The sequence below is a fragment of the Eremothecium gossypii genome, chromosome VII, assembly GCF_000091025.4.
Source record: "Eremothecium gossypii ATCC 10895 chromosome VII, complete sequence".
Taxonomy (NCBI): domain Eukaryota; kingdom Fungi; phylum Ascomycota; class Saccharomycetes; order Saccharomycetales; family Saccharomycetaceae; genus Eremothecium; species Eremothecium gossypii.
In genome coordinates, this window is record NC_005788.4 from 1295371 (window position 1) to 1312621 (window position 17251).

Consider the following 17251-nt stretch of genomic DNA (forward strand, 5'->3'; position numbering starts at 1 on the left):
GGTGTGGTTAAATTACAGACGCAGCATAAATGCATAGACGCACAGGTACTAGAAACACAGAGTGAATGGTTATGACTTCCCACAAATTATTTAAAAAAATCAAGATTTAAGATGCCCATAAGGAGCCAGGCGCCGAGCCAGGTCCTTCTTCGATCTCTTCTCGCGGAATTCTAGATAGGAACAATGGATAGAAAGTGACAGCGGGCCGCTGGAGCGGCGCAACAGTCAAAGGCGTCATGCGGAGGCCCAAGGCCCGGAAATAATCAAAATCATATCAGTCGGCTAACTGGCGTCCCTGGCAGCCCCCGGGAAAAACAAGCAGACACCGAGCAAGGGGCAGCCGAGGTATAGCGGCGCTGTCGCACCCGGGTGCCGGAACGAGAACGGCACGGAGAGCTCATTCGCGGGCGTCTGCGGCGGCGGCAGCGGCGGCGGCGGCCTGGGCCTCCTGGTCCTCCTTGAACTTCTGGTAGGCAGCATGGGCCTCCTGGAAGTGCTGCTCCAAAAGCTCGTCGTTTTCGAGCAATTGGATGACCTGCTGTGGTGGTAGGTCCAAAATCATGCCGGTGATCTTACCGGCGGCCTCATCGTCCTGAGTCTTAGCGAAAACCTTCTGGTACAATTGCTCGCCCAACGCCTGTCTCTGCTTCTGCTGGTAGAACTGCTGCTGCTGGCCGTTCCGTGGGAACTGACCCTGGGGCGCGAACCCACCGTACATTGGGCCTGGTCTGCCGAACTGTTGTGGGGGCATGGCGCCGTTCTTTGGCATGCCGGCCATCTGAGGGTTAGGACCCTGGAATGGCACACGTGGAGGGATGCCGCCGTAGTACATTGGAGGAGGCATGAACTGGCCTGGCAACCCGGCAACAGCGGCGGCAGCAGCAGCGTTGGCGTGCTGGAAGCGCATCTGGTTTCTGGCCTGGATCTGCTGGGCCAACTGGTTTCTTCTGACCTCCTTTCTTTGAGCAATGGCAACGTACAAAGGCTTGCCAGCGACAATCTGCTGGTTCTTCTCAGTGATAGCCTTGGTGGCCTCCTCTGGAGTGGAGAAGCAGACAAAGCCAAAGCCTCTAGAGTTGCCGGTCTCGTCTCTCATCACCTTTGCAGAGGTAATGGTACCGAATGGAGCAAACTCCTCCTTCAACTTCTCATCGTCGATGGAGTCGTCCAAGTTCTTGACAAACAAGTTAACACCCTGGTACTTGGCAAGCTTCTCTAGTCTAGCCGCCTCGTACTGCTTCTTGAGCTCCTGCAAGCGCTCGTACTTCTTCTGTGCTCTTCCAACGTATAGCTTCTGGCCCTTGAACTCAAGCTCGTTTAGCTCGTCGACAGCCTTGGCAGCCGCAGCGTGGTCCTCAAAGTTGACGAAACCAAAGCCGCGTAGCTTGCCCTCGGAGTCCTTCTCCAGAACAGCAGAGGTGATCTTACCGTACTTGCCAAAGAGCTCCTCGAACTCCTCCTGAGAGGTCTCTTGGTCGATGTTCTTCACGTACACGTTGGTGAACTTTGCCTTAACCTCCTCCAACTTGGACTGGCGGTCCTTCTTGGATACGTGCAACGCAACGTAAACCTCCTGGTCGTTCATCAACATACCATCGACGGCCTCGATGGCATCACGAGCATCTGACTCGTTCTCAAAGTGCACAAAGCCAAAGCCGCGCGAAACTCCGTTCTCGTCAGTGGCCACCTTGCACGACAGGATGTTGCCGAACGTAGAAAAGGTTTCGTGGAGCGACTTGTTGTCAATAGCTGGGTGCAAGTTCTTGATGTAGATGTTGCCCGAGCCCTTCTTGCGGAGCGAGGGGTCGCGCTGGGACCACATGATCCGGCAAGGCTTGCCCTTGATCAAAGTGTAGTTCAACTGCTCGATCGCCTTGGGGCCGGCCTCGTGGTCGTGGAAGTTCACGTATGCGTACCCGAGCGACGTGTTGGTGATCGCATCACGACACACACGGATCGACGACACCGACCCGATGGGCGAGAAGATGTCGTACAACAAGGCCTCCGACACCGTAGGCTCCAACTCTCCGACGTACAATGAGGCGCCGGAGGTCTCCACCTTCGGCGTCTCCGACTCCGTCGTCGTAGGTGCGGTCTGCTCCTCGATCTTCAACTGCTCTAGCTGCTCCGCGGTCTTATCCGTAATGTCTGACATCTTCAAAGTGCAGGGTAGAGGCTCTGGGGCTTTTTTTTTGGTTTTTTAAAAATAAAATGTGGGAAAGAATAAACCTTTTTTTTGATTTTTTTTGGTGAACAATTAATACTAGCGTCCGCTAACTGACTCTAATATCTGTGTTCCTTATCTGCTCTAGATGAATTCCAAAAAAGGGACCTAACGCTGGCTTCTATTCTTTATTCGCTTCCCTGTGCTGCTGCACCTGTCATAAAGTGTGTTGTTGTTGAAAGAAACCGCCTGTCGATGGGTTCCGCAGCTCCTGTTGCTGAGATTTCTTCATCGTGGAAAAATTTTTCAGTGTCCACAAAAAGAAAGGACTTCGATCACGTGACTACACGTGATGACAAGGGTCGGACTATGAAACTGTTCCCGCTATTGCCGAAGATGAGGCGCTGAGCTAGTGGCGCTTCGCTCCGAATAGTCCGGAGCGGCCATGCAGGTGCATGCAAGATGTAAGGCTGGCTCAGGGACCGCGGCGGCACGGTGGCGACACAGGCATGCGAGGGTATTTATCACGTGATTTTTACGTACGGGATCTACATACTATGGGCTAGCGCGGGGCGGCGGCAGAGGCAGCGAGCTTGTCGTACATAGCCATGATCTTGGAGGACTTGACCTGGGCGGGCCAGAACTGGGCGCTATATGACCACAGATGGCGCTTGAACTGGGCACGGTCGCGATCGGCGGAATCACCTTTGTGGCGCTCGATGTAGTTGCCGACGGCGAGCAGCTCGCGCTTGAGGATGGCCGCCCACTCGTTGCGGTCGAGGCCGGCGCCGCCACGCTTGAGGCGCTTGAGCGACGCGCGCACCGAGTGCATGGTGCGACGGCACTCGTCCTCGTCCATGGACTCGTACTCGCGCTCCATAGGCGCCTTGGGGGACGCCTGCTTTTTGCCGTTACGCTTCAGCTGTGGGCCCGGGCTGCCAGATGAAGGCCGCGAGGCGGCGGGCAGGGCGCGGGTGCGCTTGATGGAGGGTGAATCTTCAGGGCGAGCGTCCGGGGTTGCAGACTTGCTGCTGCCGGATGATTTGCGTGCACGTTTTTTCGCCGCGAGCGCGGCCTGCGGCGCCGCGGCAGAGTCCGTACCCTTGGCCTCCTCGCGAAGCACCGTGAGCAGGTAGTCGACACGGCGTCCGAGATGAACCGAACCGGGCACTTTCTTCGCTGCGTTGGCGAGGCGCGTTTTCTTGTCCGCGGCATCAGCGTCGGCGGCTGCCGAATCGTTGGTCTGTGTGCCGGGTTCATTGAGGAAGATTTTGTCTGAAAGCCCAAGGAAAGGATCATCACGGACTTGCGACCAGGAGCCATAACCGTATTTATCTACTCCCACCAGCAACTTCTCGTCGTCCTCCTGCGTCCAGGTGCAGTTCCAGTTAGTTATAGGCTTTGGAAGACGATTTAGGAAGCGGAACTTCATAGGGTCGGATGGGTAATTATTCTTCAAAAAGTTGTGCAAGAACCGTAAGTCGTCCGTCCGGTTAACAATCGTTTCTGCATTGAGGCCCTTTATTTCATAGAACTCAAAGAGAACTGCGCGCTTCTCACGCCGCTTAGCCGCCAGTCGTGCGATCGGCAAGTCTTTAGCATTATCGTCTGGTTTGATTTCCCCAGACTTCACCTTGGTTTTGTATTCTTCTACATCACGCTCCAGCCTCGATATTGCTTCATTACGCTTAGATTCTTCGTCATTAATTTGCTTGCGGGCAATACTCATAAGTTCATCATATAGTTCACCATATTTTTCCAATGACTTGACGGGCAGTGTGCCGTCTGCGATAAGATCGCCGAGTCTTTCGGTAAGATCTCCGTACTTTAGGATGGCTTTATAGAGGGCACGAATTTCCCTTTCGCCTATAGAGTTCAGGTTGTTGGATTTCGCACGTTTTTTGGAGCGTGAATCCTCTTTGTCGCTTAAGCTCTGAGCTCCATCTCCATTGACGCTATTTTTTATCTTATTCAGAGCAACATTCCTACGATTCATCATTTGCAGTTGTTCCTGGACATACTCTTCATCCTTCCGCTTCTGTTCTTCGTCTTTGAGTTTGCGTAGCTCGTCTTCCGGAATGATATCATCCCATTCCACGTCAGCTTTATAATCGGTGACTTCAAACTGTTTTAGGAATTCCTCACCTCCGAGATGAGACTCTCCCAAATCTGGTGTGGTGACGTGATCTTCCGCATGATTCAAGACATCATCCAAGTTCAAATCTTCAAGCTTCTTTTGATTATCATGCGCTTTGAACATATTGCCTGCACCAAACTTGAGAATCTCAGACAGCTCTCCTGCACTAGGTTCGGCTTTGCTCTTGCTCGTATATTTATTCCCATCTGTAACACCTAACGAGATGATAGCATACTCCAAGATCATCTTTTTGCGTGCTCTTTCTAAGACTTCTTCTTCAACGGTATCCTTAGACACAAAACGGTAAACCATAACATGATTCTTTTGACCAATTCTATGCGCGCGAGCCATTGCTTGGAGATCGGCCTGTGGATTCCAGTCGGAATCAAATATGATCACAGTGTCTGCCGTCATCAAATTGATACCCAAACCGCCCGCTCTAGTGGACAGCAAGAAGACAAAGTCGTTTGAGTCAGGAGCATTAAAGTGGTCAATAGAAATCCGACGCTGTGAGGAAGGGACGGTACCATCTAGTCTCTGGAAGTTTATTCCTTTAATAGAGAGATAGTCGCCAAGTATATCCAGCATGCGTACCATCTGCGAGAAGATCAGTACTCTATGCCCGTCCTTTTTTAGCCTTGTCAACAATTTATCTAGTAAAACCATTTTGCCGCTTGACATAATCAAACCCCGTAGTATGTTCTCTCTAGACCTGTTTCCATCGCCAAATTTTGCAAGCACACGGTTCTCTGCGTTACCAAATAAGTATGGGTGATTAGATGCCTTTTTCAGTTCATTCATAATATTCAGTAACGAGAAATGGGTCCCTTTGGTTCCCGCAGTCAGCGCGTTATAGTTTTTCGTCAAAATATTTTTATAATATTCGGTCTGAACGTCAGAGAGTTCCACTCTTAAAATACGTTCAGTTTTAGATGGCAGCGACTTCTCAACGTCCTTCTTCAGACGACGTAAGATATAAGGCTGCAATCGCTTATGCAAATCACGGATATAATTTTCTTGCTTTTCATCCTGGTTTTCAAAATCTATTTCTTGGTCGATGGTAAACTTACCTGGCATTAGAAAATTCACTAACGCAGCTAGTTCCTTTATATTATTTTGGAGTGGAGTACCAGTAATCAGCATCCTATTGGCCACTTTGAAGCTGCTTAGAGACTCGTACAATGACGATTCTGCATTTTTCAACCGGTGGGCCTCGTCAACAGCTAAAAACTGCCATTTTATTGCCCCAAGCTCGAGTCTATCCTTTAATATATATTCGTAAGTGGTTAGAAGAACGTTAAATTTGATATTTTTTTTACCTTTCGTGTGAGGATTGGTATAGAATTCGTATTCCCTTATCACATCTCTTGATTTCTGGTTACCCATGTAGTAAACACAGTTCAATTCTGGTGCCCACTTCTCGAACGTCTCCTGCCATGCAGGCATGGTGGACAACGGAACGACTACTAAATGAGGACCATTCTGCCGGCGGGCAAAAATCAGCCAGGATATGAAGGAGACGGTCTGAACAGTCTTACCTAACCCCATTTCGTCAGCCAATATCCCATTGTCGCTTTTCGACCACAGAAAGGCCATCCAGTTTATACCAGTCAGCTGGAAGTCACGTAGTTCGCCGCCTTTGATAAAAGAAGGCTGGACACTCAACTTTTCAAACCCAGGCCGCTGAGAGCCGTAATTACTCGAATGCTGTGGAAGGATCTTGGAGCTCGACCTGCTCTGAAAACGTTTCACCTCCTCCGGGGCCATCTTCACTATGACGCTCGCATTTTCCCAGGTCGCCTCGTCATAGTTTAGGCGTTTCCACTTCACGAGGTACTGCAACTGTGAGCTACCATCATCCAAAGTTACGCGGTCGGAATCAATGATCCGTTCAACCTTCTTGAATTCTTCAAACTCATCGCAGCGCCGTTCATGTTCAAGATCCATCACCTCTATATCCTCGCGAGTCGTATACTTGTCCGTACGCAGTTCGTGGTCTAACAGAATGTACTGCTTGATGTAATTGTCCACCTTCTTCACGCCGCGGACATTCCCAAGCGACTCCGCTGTCTCCCACGTGTTGTGGATGTGCGATTCGTTGTTCCACTTGATCAGAAACTCGTAGCACTCCTTGCATTCCGGTACATCCCATTCCACAGGCTCAGTATGGCCTTCATGGAGCCTGTGTGTCACGACGAAGTCGATCCCGTGTTCGTCTGGTATCTGGGGCGTCTGTGCGTACGCCTCTTCTTCGCCTTCGTCGCCCTCATCGCCCTCGTACTCCTCCTCAGCCGACTCTAGCAAATCGTCGTCCGAGTAATCGATATTGTAATTGACAGCTTTGTTGTTGCGCGACGAGAAGCGCGTGGGCAGCATGATGTCGTCCTCTGCGCTCAACTCCCGGCGGCCCTTCTTCCGGCGTCGCCTCACCGGCGCGCCGAAATCCTCATCCTCATCGCCGCTGATGTCCTCGTTCGTGCTCTCATTGTCTGCCGGCTCCTCCTCCGAATACGAATCGATATCTATCGCCTTTTTCCTCTTGCGGCCGCGTCCCGAGACCACTACGCTGTCTTCATCGTCGTTACTCTCGTAATAAGTTGCTTGTGTACTCCCCCCGACAGGCGTCCTATGCGACCTCCTCAGCCCATACAACTCGGGATTCGCCAATACCTCGTCCGGCAGATCTTTAGCCATGCTGACTCGGTAGTCGCCCTGCCGCCGTATTTCTCTATCACCTGACCGTTATTATTTCGGGTTTCTCAACTAAATGGAAACTCGGCGTTTTTTGGTGACAACAAATCTTACCAAATTTAAGAATACGCCTGCAGTAAAAACCGTCCGGCTTGAACAGAAAAGTTTCAGATACGTAAGTGCTAACCCGAGATTCTGGCGGTTTGCTTCTTTACGTATGCTCACGACGATTGCAATGGGGCATTGAGTGTAATAATACAAGTTCAATCGAGGAGAGAATTTTTTGCCTCTCCACGAAAACGAGAAGGCATCAACAAAAATTCGAGGTGAGGGTAACCCGGGTCTCGAGTTAGCCCAGTGGGCTACGTAGGTAGATAGCGCTATGTAGTCGCGCTGGTTGTCCGAGCGGTCATAGCCTTATGGCCGGGACGGACATCGATGCGACGGCGACGCAACAGGTTGCGGTTGGCATGCAATAATCAGACGGACGGAGATGCTGCCGACACATTGCGGGCTACAGCTAGGCGAAGGAGTGCAGCAACAGGCAATGCATAGTCTGTGCGGGTTAAATGCGGGTCTGCCATGAGAATGGAACACACACGGCGGCAGCCGGTATCGGCGGGCCTTCCAGGAAGAAACGAATCTCGGGTAAGGGCAATCTCCGGACGCAGCCTGCGGAGAGCGATGCGGTAGCGCATGACGCACAAGTTGCAAGGGCATGCTGTGGCTTTCGGGGTTCGAACGCAGGAAAAGCTGCACAGCGCGCGCAGTCCGATGCACTTTTGCACCGCGCTCGCGGCAAGAGGAAGGGACAGTGCAGCAGAGAAACAAAGGAAGAGAATGACAACACCGCTCGCGCGCAACTAGGGCCCGCACGTGCATGCTGAGGGGGTCGCGACCGATAAATAACGGCAGAACGGCGCCAGCCCGACAAGCACGACCCACCGGCACAGCCAAAGAGCCTGCCGGCCCGGGGCAAGCACAAGTACAGCCTGGCCATCTGGAAGCTGACCACCATGCACTAATCGAGACGGAATCAATCATATGGCGGCAACGGCGGCGCCGCAGCCCGCGGAAAAGCTGTCTGAGACACACCGAGCACGTCTGGGCCCCGCACCAACCATCACGTGCCTGCAAAGCGCTGTCACCACAGTTGCACCCGCGGACGCAGCAATCGACACGCCCCCGCAGGCACAGCTTGCACGCAGGTGCGCTGTCGCACACACCTTTGCACCACGGAAGCAGGTTCAGCTCCTCCAGCAGGCCATCGTGTGGCCACGCACAGCCAGGCAGCCCAAACACCACCCTGGTAAGGCCCCCGCCATCATGGGAGCGCCCCAGTTGCATGGAGAGCCCGGCACAGCGACGCCCCGCTAGGTTGAGCGGTGGCAAAACCCCCGGACCACTCCCAGGAGCCTCCCGGAAGCAGCGAAGTGCAGCGCTGCTGTTTCTCACGCAGCGCTTGGCGCCAGTGGCACCTGGGAACCATCACAACGCCGGCGTTGACGTTATGCGGCAGGATGCTGGATCCTGTGCGAGGAGGTGTGTAGAAGAAAACGTCGTTGCCAGAAGACCGCTCCCGACTGCTTTTACCTCGTATCCGGGTAACGAGCCCGGGTGGTCTAGATCCGGGTAAGACTTATTATGAGATCCGGGTAATACTCCAAATGGATCATAGTGTGTGGGTGTTGCTATCACGTGCCAACTGCAGACGTCCGTTCACAGCTACCGCGCAACTCGTGAAAAATTTTTTAAGGAATTTAGTGTAAGCGAGTAGACAGGCGTGCTGGGTTCGAATCATTATACAGAAGGCCATCTCATAGGTATCCTGTCAGAAACGCAGACCAGTTTAGGATGTCGGACAAGAATACTCGTATTGCGATAGTTAGCGACGATAAATGTAAGCCCAAGAAGTGCAGGCAGGAATGTAAACGTTCTTGTCCGGTCGTCAAAACTGGGAAGCTGTGTATCGAGGTGGCGCCCACGTCCAAGGTTGCATTTATTTCGGAGAACTTGTGTATTGGGTGTGGTATCTGTGTGAAGAAGTGTCCGTTCGGGGCCATCACCATTATCAATTTGCCCACCAACCTGGACTCGCAGGTGACGCACCGTTACTCGGCCAACTCTTTCAAGCTACATCGGCTGCCCACACCGAGACCTGGGCAGGTGCTGGGGCTAGTTGGTACCAACGGTATCGGGAAGTCCACTGCGCTAAAGATCCTGGCGGGGAAGCAGAAGCCTAATCTAGGGCGGTACGATGACCCACCTGAGTGGTCGGACATCATCAAGTACTTCCGTGGGTCGGAGCTGCAGAACTACTTCACCAAGATGCTGGAGGACGACATCAAGGCGATCATCAAGCCGCAGTACGTGGACAACATTCCACGGGCGATCAAGGGTCCGTTACAGAAGGTGGGCGAGCTACTGAAGGCACGTATGGAGAAGCCCGAGGCCGACGTGAAAATGTACATCAAGATCCTCGAGCTGCAGAACGTGTTGAAGAGAGATGTGTCTGCTCTATCCGGTGGTGAGTTGCAGCGGTTTGCGATTGGGATGTCGTGTGTGCAACAGGCCAACGTGTACATGTTTGACGAGCCATCGTCCTACCTGGATGTGAAACAACGTCTGAACGCAGCATTGATAATCAGATCCTTACTAGACCCTACAACTTACGTTATTTGCGTGGAACATGACTTGTCGGTGCTTGACTATCTATCCGATTTCATCTGTATCTTATACGGTGTTCCATCTGTCTACGGTGTTGTTACATTGCCATCGTCTGTGCGGGAAGGTATCAACATCTTCTTGGATGGCCACATTCCTTCGGAGAACCTGCGGTTCAGAACCGAGGCGCTGCAGTTCCGTCTTGCTGAAGCCGGTGAGGAACTACACTCCGATGCCATGCGCGCCTTCCAATACCCACCAATGAAGCGTACACAAGGCGATTTCGTTTTGAATGTGGAGCCAGGTGAGTTCTCGGACTCTGAAATTTTGGTCATGATGGGAGAAAACGGTACTGGTAAGACTACGTTAATCAAACTGCTGGCAGGCGCCATCGCGGCGGATGATGGAAAGGATATCCCTAAGCTCAATGTTTCCATGAAGCCACAGAAGATTGCACCAAAGTTCCCAGGTACAGTTCGCCAGCTTTTCTTCAAGAGAATCAGAGCGCAATTCTTGAACCCGCAGTTCCAGACAGATGTCTGTAAACCATTGAGAATTGACGATATCATTGACCAAGAGGTGCAGCATCTATCCGGTGGTGAGTTGCAGAGAGTGGCCATTGTGTTGGCTCTTGGATTGCCTGCCGACATATATTTGATCGATGAGCCATCCGCATACTTGGATTCTGAACAGCGTATCATTTGTTCTAAAGTTATCAGACGGTTTATCCTACACAACAAAAAGACTGCATTCATTGTGGAGCACGATTTCATCATGGCTACCTACTTAGCCGATAAGGTCATTGTATTCGAGGGTACGCCATCCAAGAATGCGTACGCTAGAACTCCAGAAAGTTTATTAACTGGTTGTAACAAATTCTTGAAGAACTTGAATGTCACCTTCAGAAGAGATCCAAACTCCTTTAGACCAAGAATTAACAAGTTGGATTCTCAAATGGACAAGGAGCAAAAATTGTCCGGTAATTACTTCTTTTTGGACACGGCTTCTGTTTAATTCTATAGCAGTGAACTCCCTGCGTTTACTGACTTTTTCCCTCGGGTCGTGTTGCCTTAATGTACACTAGTCTCTGATTATATGTGCTGTTGCATTCATAACACTTATTTATTAATCATATACAGCTGTAATATGCATTCATGTATATGGACTACGTTACCTTTGAGTGTGATATGGGACCAACTATTGTGTATGGAACCCCTGACGCGGGCAAGATAGCGAATAAAAGGGTAGGATGAATATTTTGGTAGCGGAAAGTACATTATAACCCAAATATTATGTAGCAGTACGTGCAGTTTTCTTATACTGACATCAAAACATAACAATAACCAGTCTATTTCCAAAACATACGGTCAATCTGCTTGATCAGCCTACCGCTTGCAAATGCAATAGTTATAAAGGTCAATACCAATTGAGTCACTATCAAACTCAATGCAGCGAACATAAATCGCGGACAGAATATCTTCCACACCATTAGGTGCCTTCTGAAATTTGTGACCCAAATGAATGTACTGAGACATAAAACTGTTTGATATATCAACAGCATCCCGCAATTAGATACCACCCGTGCAAGTAAGGTGTTTGCCCGTAGTATACCTGGTGGTTGCTTCCATAGTGTCAACAATGCAACTGAGATACCACAAAGTATGTGTGGACCAAAGGTATTCAATACTATCCCCAAATGTGTAAACGGAAAAGTAATGCGTTCCGTTAGAATAAAGCCCATGTCCCATTGTACCGCAGGAATAGTAGCCTGATGACCAGTACTAAAGAATTGCTGATACGACAAAAGTCCCAGTGCGACTGGACCTATCAGATTTTCCTTCAACTTTAAAAGGTCAAATATTTCCAAAATCGACAGCAGTTGATTGCACATCAAAAATAAGGACAGCTGAGCCAATGGCTTGTTGAAAAGAAGAATGCACATGAAGAAGTTGATTACCAGGAGAAAATATTGCGCGCCATAGGCATTAGCATACCCTAGTATCGTAGCCTGCTGAGATCTTCTGTCATTGTTGTGCACATTTAACTTGATGCACAGCGGTCCCATCATCCAACCTATGTTTGCTGCCACCAAGGAAACTCCAACAACAATTCGGGAAATAGTCAAGTTGAAGATAGTCAGGTTAAGTCCATGTGTATCGCTAGTGTTCTCAAACGTTTTAAGTTCCCAATATATGAAATTCACGAATAATATCGACTTCATAAGCATCCCAATCCAAATAGGTGCTGCTGCTTGGTACGAAGAACTGACATTATAGTAGCCCTTAATGCAGGCTGGAGTAGCAAAGACCAGAAAGAGGCAACCTAACATCACAGAAAAAGAGTAGTTATTCGTTAGCGTGAAAGTAGGGGTACAATAGGCACCTTGTTCCTCTCTGCATATGGTGATTAGAGATGCCAGCCTTGTACAGACTATCAAAACAATCGAGTGATAACCGCCTACAATTCTAGCAAACCTTCCTAGCGGTAAAGAATCAGAATTTGCTTGTCCGGATGAAATGCCGGATACAGTTCCTTCTTTCTCGCCCAAGGCAGCTGCAAGAATGGCACTGGTAGAATGCCGCTTTGGAAGGAATACAAATTCATAAAGGGTTAGCATACCTAGAGTTGTTAACGAAAAACTTACAATCTTATCTTCCCATATTGTAAAAGAGTTGGAAGTAAATATCAGAGCGTGAAGTGTAATCAGGAATGCGGCGACTCTGGACCAATAATCAGATAACTCTTCACCAAATCTTAGCACTAGCCATGTCAAATTATAGCGATCAAATATCGGAACATAGAAACCAATAATTATACCAACTGCTGTTGCCAATAAAGATGCCCATAACCAGTTTTGAAGGAAGGCGGGCTGCCGCAGGACATAAAAAACACCAAGAAAACAAACATTTGAAACGAGTGGCATTACAATAATAGTTGGCACAAGCTCTGAGAGCATCTGCCCCACGACAATGGATGGTATCAACCTAGTGATAGTTATCAGCATAGCCAATGAAATAATGAGTAAAATTATACCTGTTCCAATGCTGTAATAATCGAACCTCGCCCATAAATCTTTATACATTTCCAAAAGTATAGCCTGATAATTACCCGCATCCGATGAATTAGAATTAGCATTTATTTTGAGTTCTTCGAGGATTTTCAGCTTGGAACTGTCAGTAATACTATTACTAGTGTTGCGATATGTCTCCAACTGCATTAGCGTCTGCCTTGTAAAAAGACGCCATTCATCATCATCATGCGCTAGTTCCTCTATTGGCCAGCCTAAGTTGTTAAATGGTATAGGTAACCCTAGGAGCAATGACAAACTGGGTACAAGATCAATCTGGTTAACTGCCCTGTAGTAACGACCAAGTTCGGTCGTATTGTAAGCCGCAGGAGCCTGACGCCTCCAAGTTCCTGGCCTTTTGGTATATAGCCACAGCGTGCTTTCTAGTTCAGCCGGCGAATCACCACCATGATTCCCCGTGTGATCCATACCATGGTCTCCCATCACCACGAGTAATGTGTCCTCGTCTACTGCATCGATAATCTGACGGATAAAGCCATCAACTTGGGATTGTTTCTCAGCCATGCTGAAATGGCTCGGGCCATATTTATGCCCGACATGATCAATACCAAGCATGTGGCCCACAAGAACATCCCATTCTTTCTTTTCTGTGGGATTATTTAGCAGGTGGTCCTCGAAGAAAGAAATCACTCCATTATCTACTGTGTCCAAATCCCAGACATTTAATGATTCGTACGGCATACTGACGTTGGATAGATATGGATGGAAAAGCGCGTCCCAAGTATCGTCCCCCGCGAAGTAGATAGTTTTATTGTTAAGGCACATCTGCTTGATGATATTGTCCTCGTCTATAACGTCTCCATTGAAGTTAGATCCGGCATCAATAAAAGTGGGCAGAGAGCCAGTTGTTAGACCCTTCAGCCGCTGCAATGTTGTAGTTGGTGGATCTGCGAGAAACTTTAGTAGAATTGACTCGTCCCATCGCTCGTACAGCGCTCGCAGATGATTGTGGTAGTGAGAATTGTACCCCTCTGCAGCGACATCTACCGGAATCACAAAGTCAAATCGTAATGCATCGACCACGAGCAGTACCAGTCGATCGAACTTCGCTGGTGCTGTGCTCTCATCTCGGTTGGCCACGTCGTCAAGCACTTTTCTGGATAATAGAAATCCTCTGGTGAAGAACGCAATAGCAATAAACTGCAACGCTGCCAAGGCGGAGTAGAGAAAGATGTACAGGGTATGTGTTGTCCTAAACCGCTCAATGCGTAGTTTCGTTAGCCGTCGGTCATCCTCGTCGTTATTTAGTACTGACTGTTTCAGCAATTCTTCATCGACTGCACCCTCTATCTGCTCCTGCATGTTGAACCTGTTTATCTAGCGAGCCAGAAACCTTCGCCCAGGGTAAGCAGCTATTGATATCAAGAGTAGATGGTCTTGCGAAGTTTATTGATCAGGTCGGCCGTCCGAATGCGTGAGATGGTCAGTTTTGACAAAGGAAAAAGTGAAAACCCATCCGGGGCTTGTACGGAAAAGGTGCCAACAGTGCTGCAGAATGCCATATAGGTAGAGGGGCTAACCGTTTCAATGGGACTAATTTAAGGCTACTAATACCACAAAGAGTGCACACTATGAAACGTGATTTTAATACCAGCTACCTAGTCTATGGACAGGAGGTATAACTAATACAGAGCAGGTTGGCCCGGATAGCGGATAATGAACCGCTGCCTAGACGCTGAAGGCTCAAGGTAACACAGAGAATTAAACATGGATAAATGCGTTCACTTATTAGGATTAAAGGACCAACACGATCATATTAGAAAATATTTGTCATCTTTGCAATCTTCAGGCGTCCTGCGGAGTACTTCTTCAATATCCCACCTTGGTGGTTTGCCATCGGAACTGCCGCCAGCACGGCCGGAGCTAACCTTGAGGAACAGTTTGTCTCCAACCTCGTCGACGTGACGTAAAAGGTAGTCAATGTCCTCCTTTGTCAGTGCTGCAGACACGCAGAAACGGACACGGGACTCGATCAGTGGGGTGGCAGGATACGCCACGACAACAACAGCTATCTTACGCTGGAGCATCATGCGCGAGAACGCAGGCATCTTTGAAGGAGCGTAGAGCAACATAGGGATAACCGGGGAGTCCGCAATTCCATACACGATAAAGCCAAGCCGTTGAAGAGCCAATCTCAGGTACCGGGAGTTGAAGGCAATTCTCTGTAGACGCTCCAAGCCCTCACCGGGGTTGAGTTCGCCGATGATAATGCGCATAGAGCTGATGATCTGAGCAAGCACAGGTGCAGGGCTCGGTTCGCCATAGTTGGAGGTCGTGAGGTCCAGACGAAGACGGTCTATGATCCACTTTTGAGCAGCAACGTAGCCACCGGCAGCGCCAAAAGACTTTGTAAGCGTGCCCATCAAAATATCTACCTCTGTTGGGTCAACGCCAAAGTAGTCACAAACACCGCGGCCGTGGGGACCCATTGCTCCAATGGAGTGGGCTTCGTCAACGTACAGGTAGCACTTGTACTTCTTTTTGAGTTCGATCAGCTTGGGTAGGTTGCACATGGTACCTTCCATCGAATACAACCCCTCCACGCAGATTAGAATCTTTTTCCACGGGCGATGCGTCTTGGGCTGTCCCTGTATGATCTGCTCGCGAATGAGCTTTTCAAGCGCTTCCATATCATTGTGCTTGAAGGTCCGCACGGCTGCATCCGAGAGACGAACGCCGGTTCGGATAGACGTGTGGTTTAGCTCGTCGGAGATCACCAAGCATTTATTGTCCAAGAACGAGTTAAACAGGTTTGCGTTCGTGCCGTAACCCATCGAGAAAATCATCGCATCTTCCATGCCCAGGAAGTTCGCCACATAGCGTTCCGCCTCCACGTGCAGATCAGTCGTACCGCTTTGCATCCGACTGCCATGTGTGTTAATGCCGTACCGGTGCACAGAATCTACCGCGGCATCCGTGCACAGACCTTCCGACTGCGCAAATCCAAGGTAGTTGTACGATGACAGATTCAAGCACATCGACGTCGTGCCCGGGAATGTGAAGTACTCATTGAGCGAGTGCGCGATACGGTCAATACAGCGGATGAAGCGCCCCGGCACCCCGGTTGTCGGCCGCGAAAAGCAGTCGTCAATGCGCTGCTTCATCCGCCGCACGAAGAAGGACTCGAACTTCGAGAACCACGGCGCCAAGCCATCGCGCTCCATGATGTCTCGGTGCTTTTCCTTCTGGAACATCAACCCGAAGAAGTCGTGCACATGCCCCAGGATAATCAGAATCAAGTAGTTCAAGTACGTGATCACCGATATGTAGTACGGCGGCGCGTCCAGCACGGGCTCGCGCAGCGCCGCGCCCTTGCGGGACCTTGGCGCATACAGATAAGCCTCGGATGTCAGCTCCCCAAACTCATTCTCTTTCTTGTCCGCCATAGACACTGCCTCGGCCTCCACCAGAGGCACTCGTGTGTTGGACAAAGAGCTCATAATGCGCGATTTCCAACGGACTGTTCAAGCGCGTCGCCTCTAAATTCGGCGGGATATTGTAACCCTCAGATACCCCAGCAATCTGCGCAAGCGGTATGACACCAGAAGCACGCCGATCTCGTCTGCGTTTCGCGCAAGTGGAGCTGGCAGGCAGTCTGCTATGCTCAGAAAAGGATAGCCTCAGAATACGTATCACGTGATAATTGCTATATGCGATTCTGATTGGTAAGCTCCAAGCACGTGACGCGAGTCACGTGAGTGCACGCGCCCAGTCGCGCGGTGCCGCCGTGCTTGCGGCCTGCAGCAGGGGCACGGCTGGGACGGGGCTCTATCGTTGGTGCTATGTAGGCTAATACGGCCGGACTCGGCGGCAGCGGCAGAGCGCAGACACAGGCGGCTCAGCACTCGTACTCCTCGTTGAACAGCTCGCGCACCATGTCGCACCACTTGGTCTTGGCAAAGTTCGGGTTCTTTTTCAGTTGCTGGTTCTCGCCGACAAGCTGGAAGCCCACGCGCTCGTAGAACGGCACCAGGGCCTCGCGCGCGATGATCACGATCTTGTCCGCCACCTTCTGGTTGGACATCTTCTGGATGTAGTCCGTCAGCATCAGCGTGGCCAGGTTTTTCTTCTGGTGTTCCGGCGCGATCACCACGGAGTGGATCGCAATCGTGTCCGACGCGTCGTCGTGCTGCGCGCCCATGGACGCCAAGGTGATGTAGCTCTCGCTGCGCTCGCCGCCCGCGCCCGCGAGCTTGGTGCCCAGCACGTGGCCGATCAGCTTCTCGCCGCGCACCTCCGTGCCCACCACATCCCGCACGAATAGACCGGAGCACAGCTCCGGGCATGCCGCAAGGCGGAACGCCACCACGTCTGCGCTCGCGCGCTCCTCCGGCGGGAAGCCCTGCGCCTCCAGCTCGGTCACCTGCTGCGCGTCCTCGGGCGACAGCGGTCTGATGTACATGTGCAGTGGAAGCATCGAGTTCATTTTGGTGCCTCTGTGTGCTGGTGTGCGCACCCTGCGTACTGGCCGCAGCGGCGCCCGCGCTTTAAATCTGCCCGCTGGGGT

At 50.6% G+C, this 17251-nt stretch overlaps 7 protein-coding genes across 7 annotated transcripts; 1 reads left to right on the forward strand and 6 right to left on the reverse strand.

Moving 5' to 3' along the window:
- Positions 1-397: 397 nt before the first annotated feature.
- PAB1 (polyadenylate-binding protein) lies at positions 398-2155 on the reverse strand (the record flags this gene model as incomplete). Its single annotated transcript, NM_211850.1, has 1 exon — positions 398-2155. One exon carries the CDS (start codon positions 2153-2155, stop codon positions 398-400), a length of 1758 nt encoding a protein of 585 aa, NP_986788.1.
- Positions 2156-2726: 571 nt separating this feature from the next.
- CHD1 (chromatin-remodeling ATPase CHD1) lies at positions 2727-6995 on the reverse strand (the record flags this gene model as incomplete). The annotated part of the gene is made up of 1 exon (NM_211851.1): positions 2727-6995. The coding sequence occupies one exon, from the start codon at positions 6993-6995 to the stop codon at positions 2727-2729; it is 4269 nt and encodes a 1422-aa protein (NP_986789.1).
- Positions 6996-7409: 414 nt separating this feature from the next.
- Positions 7410-8339, reverse strand: AGOS_AGR124C (AGR124Cp; the record flags this gene model as incomplete). The annotated part of the gene is made up of 1 exon (NM_211852.1): positions 7410-8339. One exon carries the CDS (start codon positions 8337-8339, stop codon positions 7410-7412), a length of 930 nt encoding a protein of 309 aa, NP_986790.1.
- Positions 8340-8846: 507 nt separating this feature from the next.
- On the forward strand, positions 8847-10670 carry RLI1 (Fe-S cluster-binding ribosome biosynthesis protein; the record flags this gene model as incomplete). Its single annotated transcript, NM_211853.1, has 1 exon — positions 8847-10670. One exon carries the CDS (start codon positions 8847-8849, stop codon positions 10668-10670), a length of 1824 nt encoding a protein of 607 aa, NP_986791.1.
- A 334-nt stretch (positions 10671-11004) lies between these two features.
- GPI13 (mannose-ethanolamine phosphotransferase GPI13) lies at positions 11005-14046 on the reverse strand (the record flags this gene model as incomplete). The annotated part of the gene is made up of 1 exon (NM_211854.2): positions 11005-14046. The coding sequence occupies one exon, from the start codon at positions 14044-14046 to the stop codon at positions 11005-11007; it is 3042 nt and encodes a 1013-aa protein (NP_986792.2).
- Positions 14047-14495: 449 nt separating this feature from the next.
- On the reverse strand, positions 14496-16184 carry LCB2 (serine C-palmitoyltransferase LCB2; the record flags this gene model as incomplete). The annotated part of the gene is made up of 1 exon (NM_211855.2): positions 14496-16184. The coding sequence occupies one exon, from the start codon at positions 16182-16184 to the stop codon at positions 14496-14498; it is 1689 nt and encodes a 562-aa protein (NP_986793.2).
- Positions 16185-16582: 398 nt separating this feature from the next.
- PAA1 (polyamine acetyltransferase) lies at positions 16583-17170 on the reverse strand (the record flags this gene model as incomplete). Its single annotated transcript, NM_211856.1, has 1 exon — positions 16583-17170. The coding sequence occupies one exon, from the start codon at positions 17168-17170 to the stop codon at positions 16583-16585; it is 588 nt and encodes a 195-aa protein (NP_986794.1).
- Positions 17171-17251: the final 81 nt, after the last annotated feature.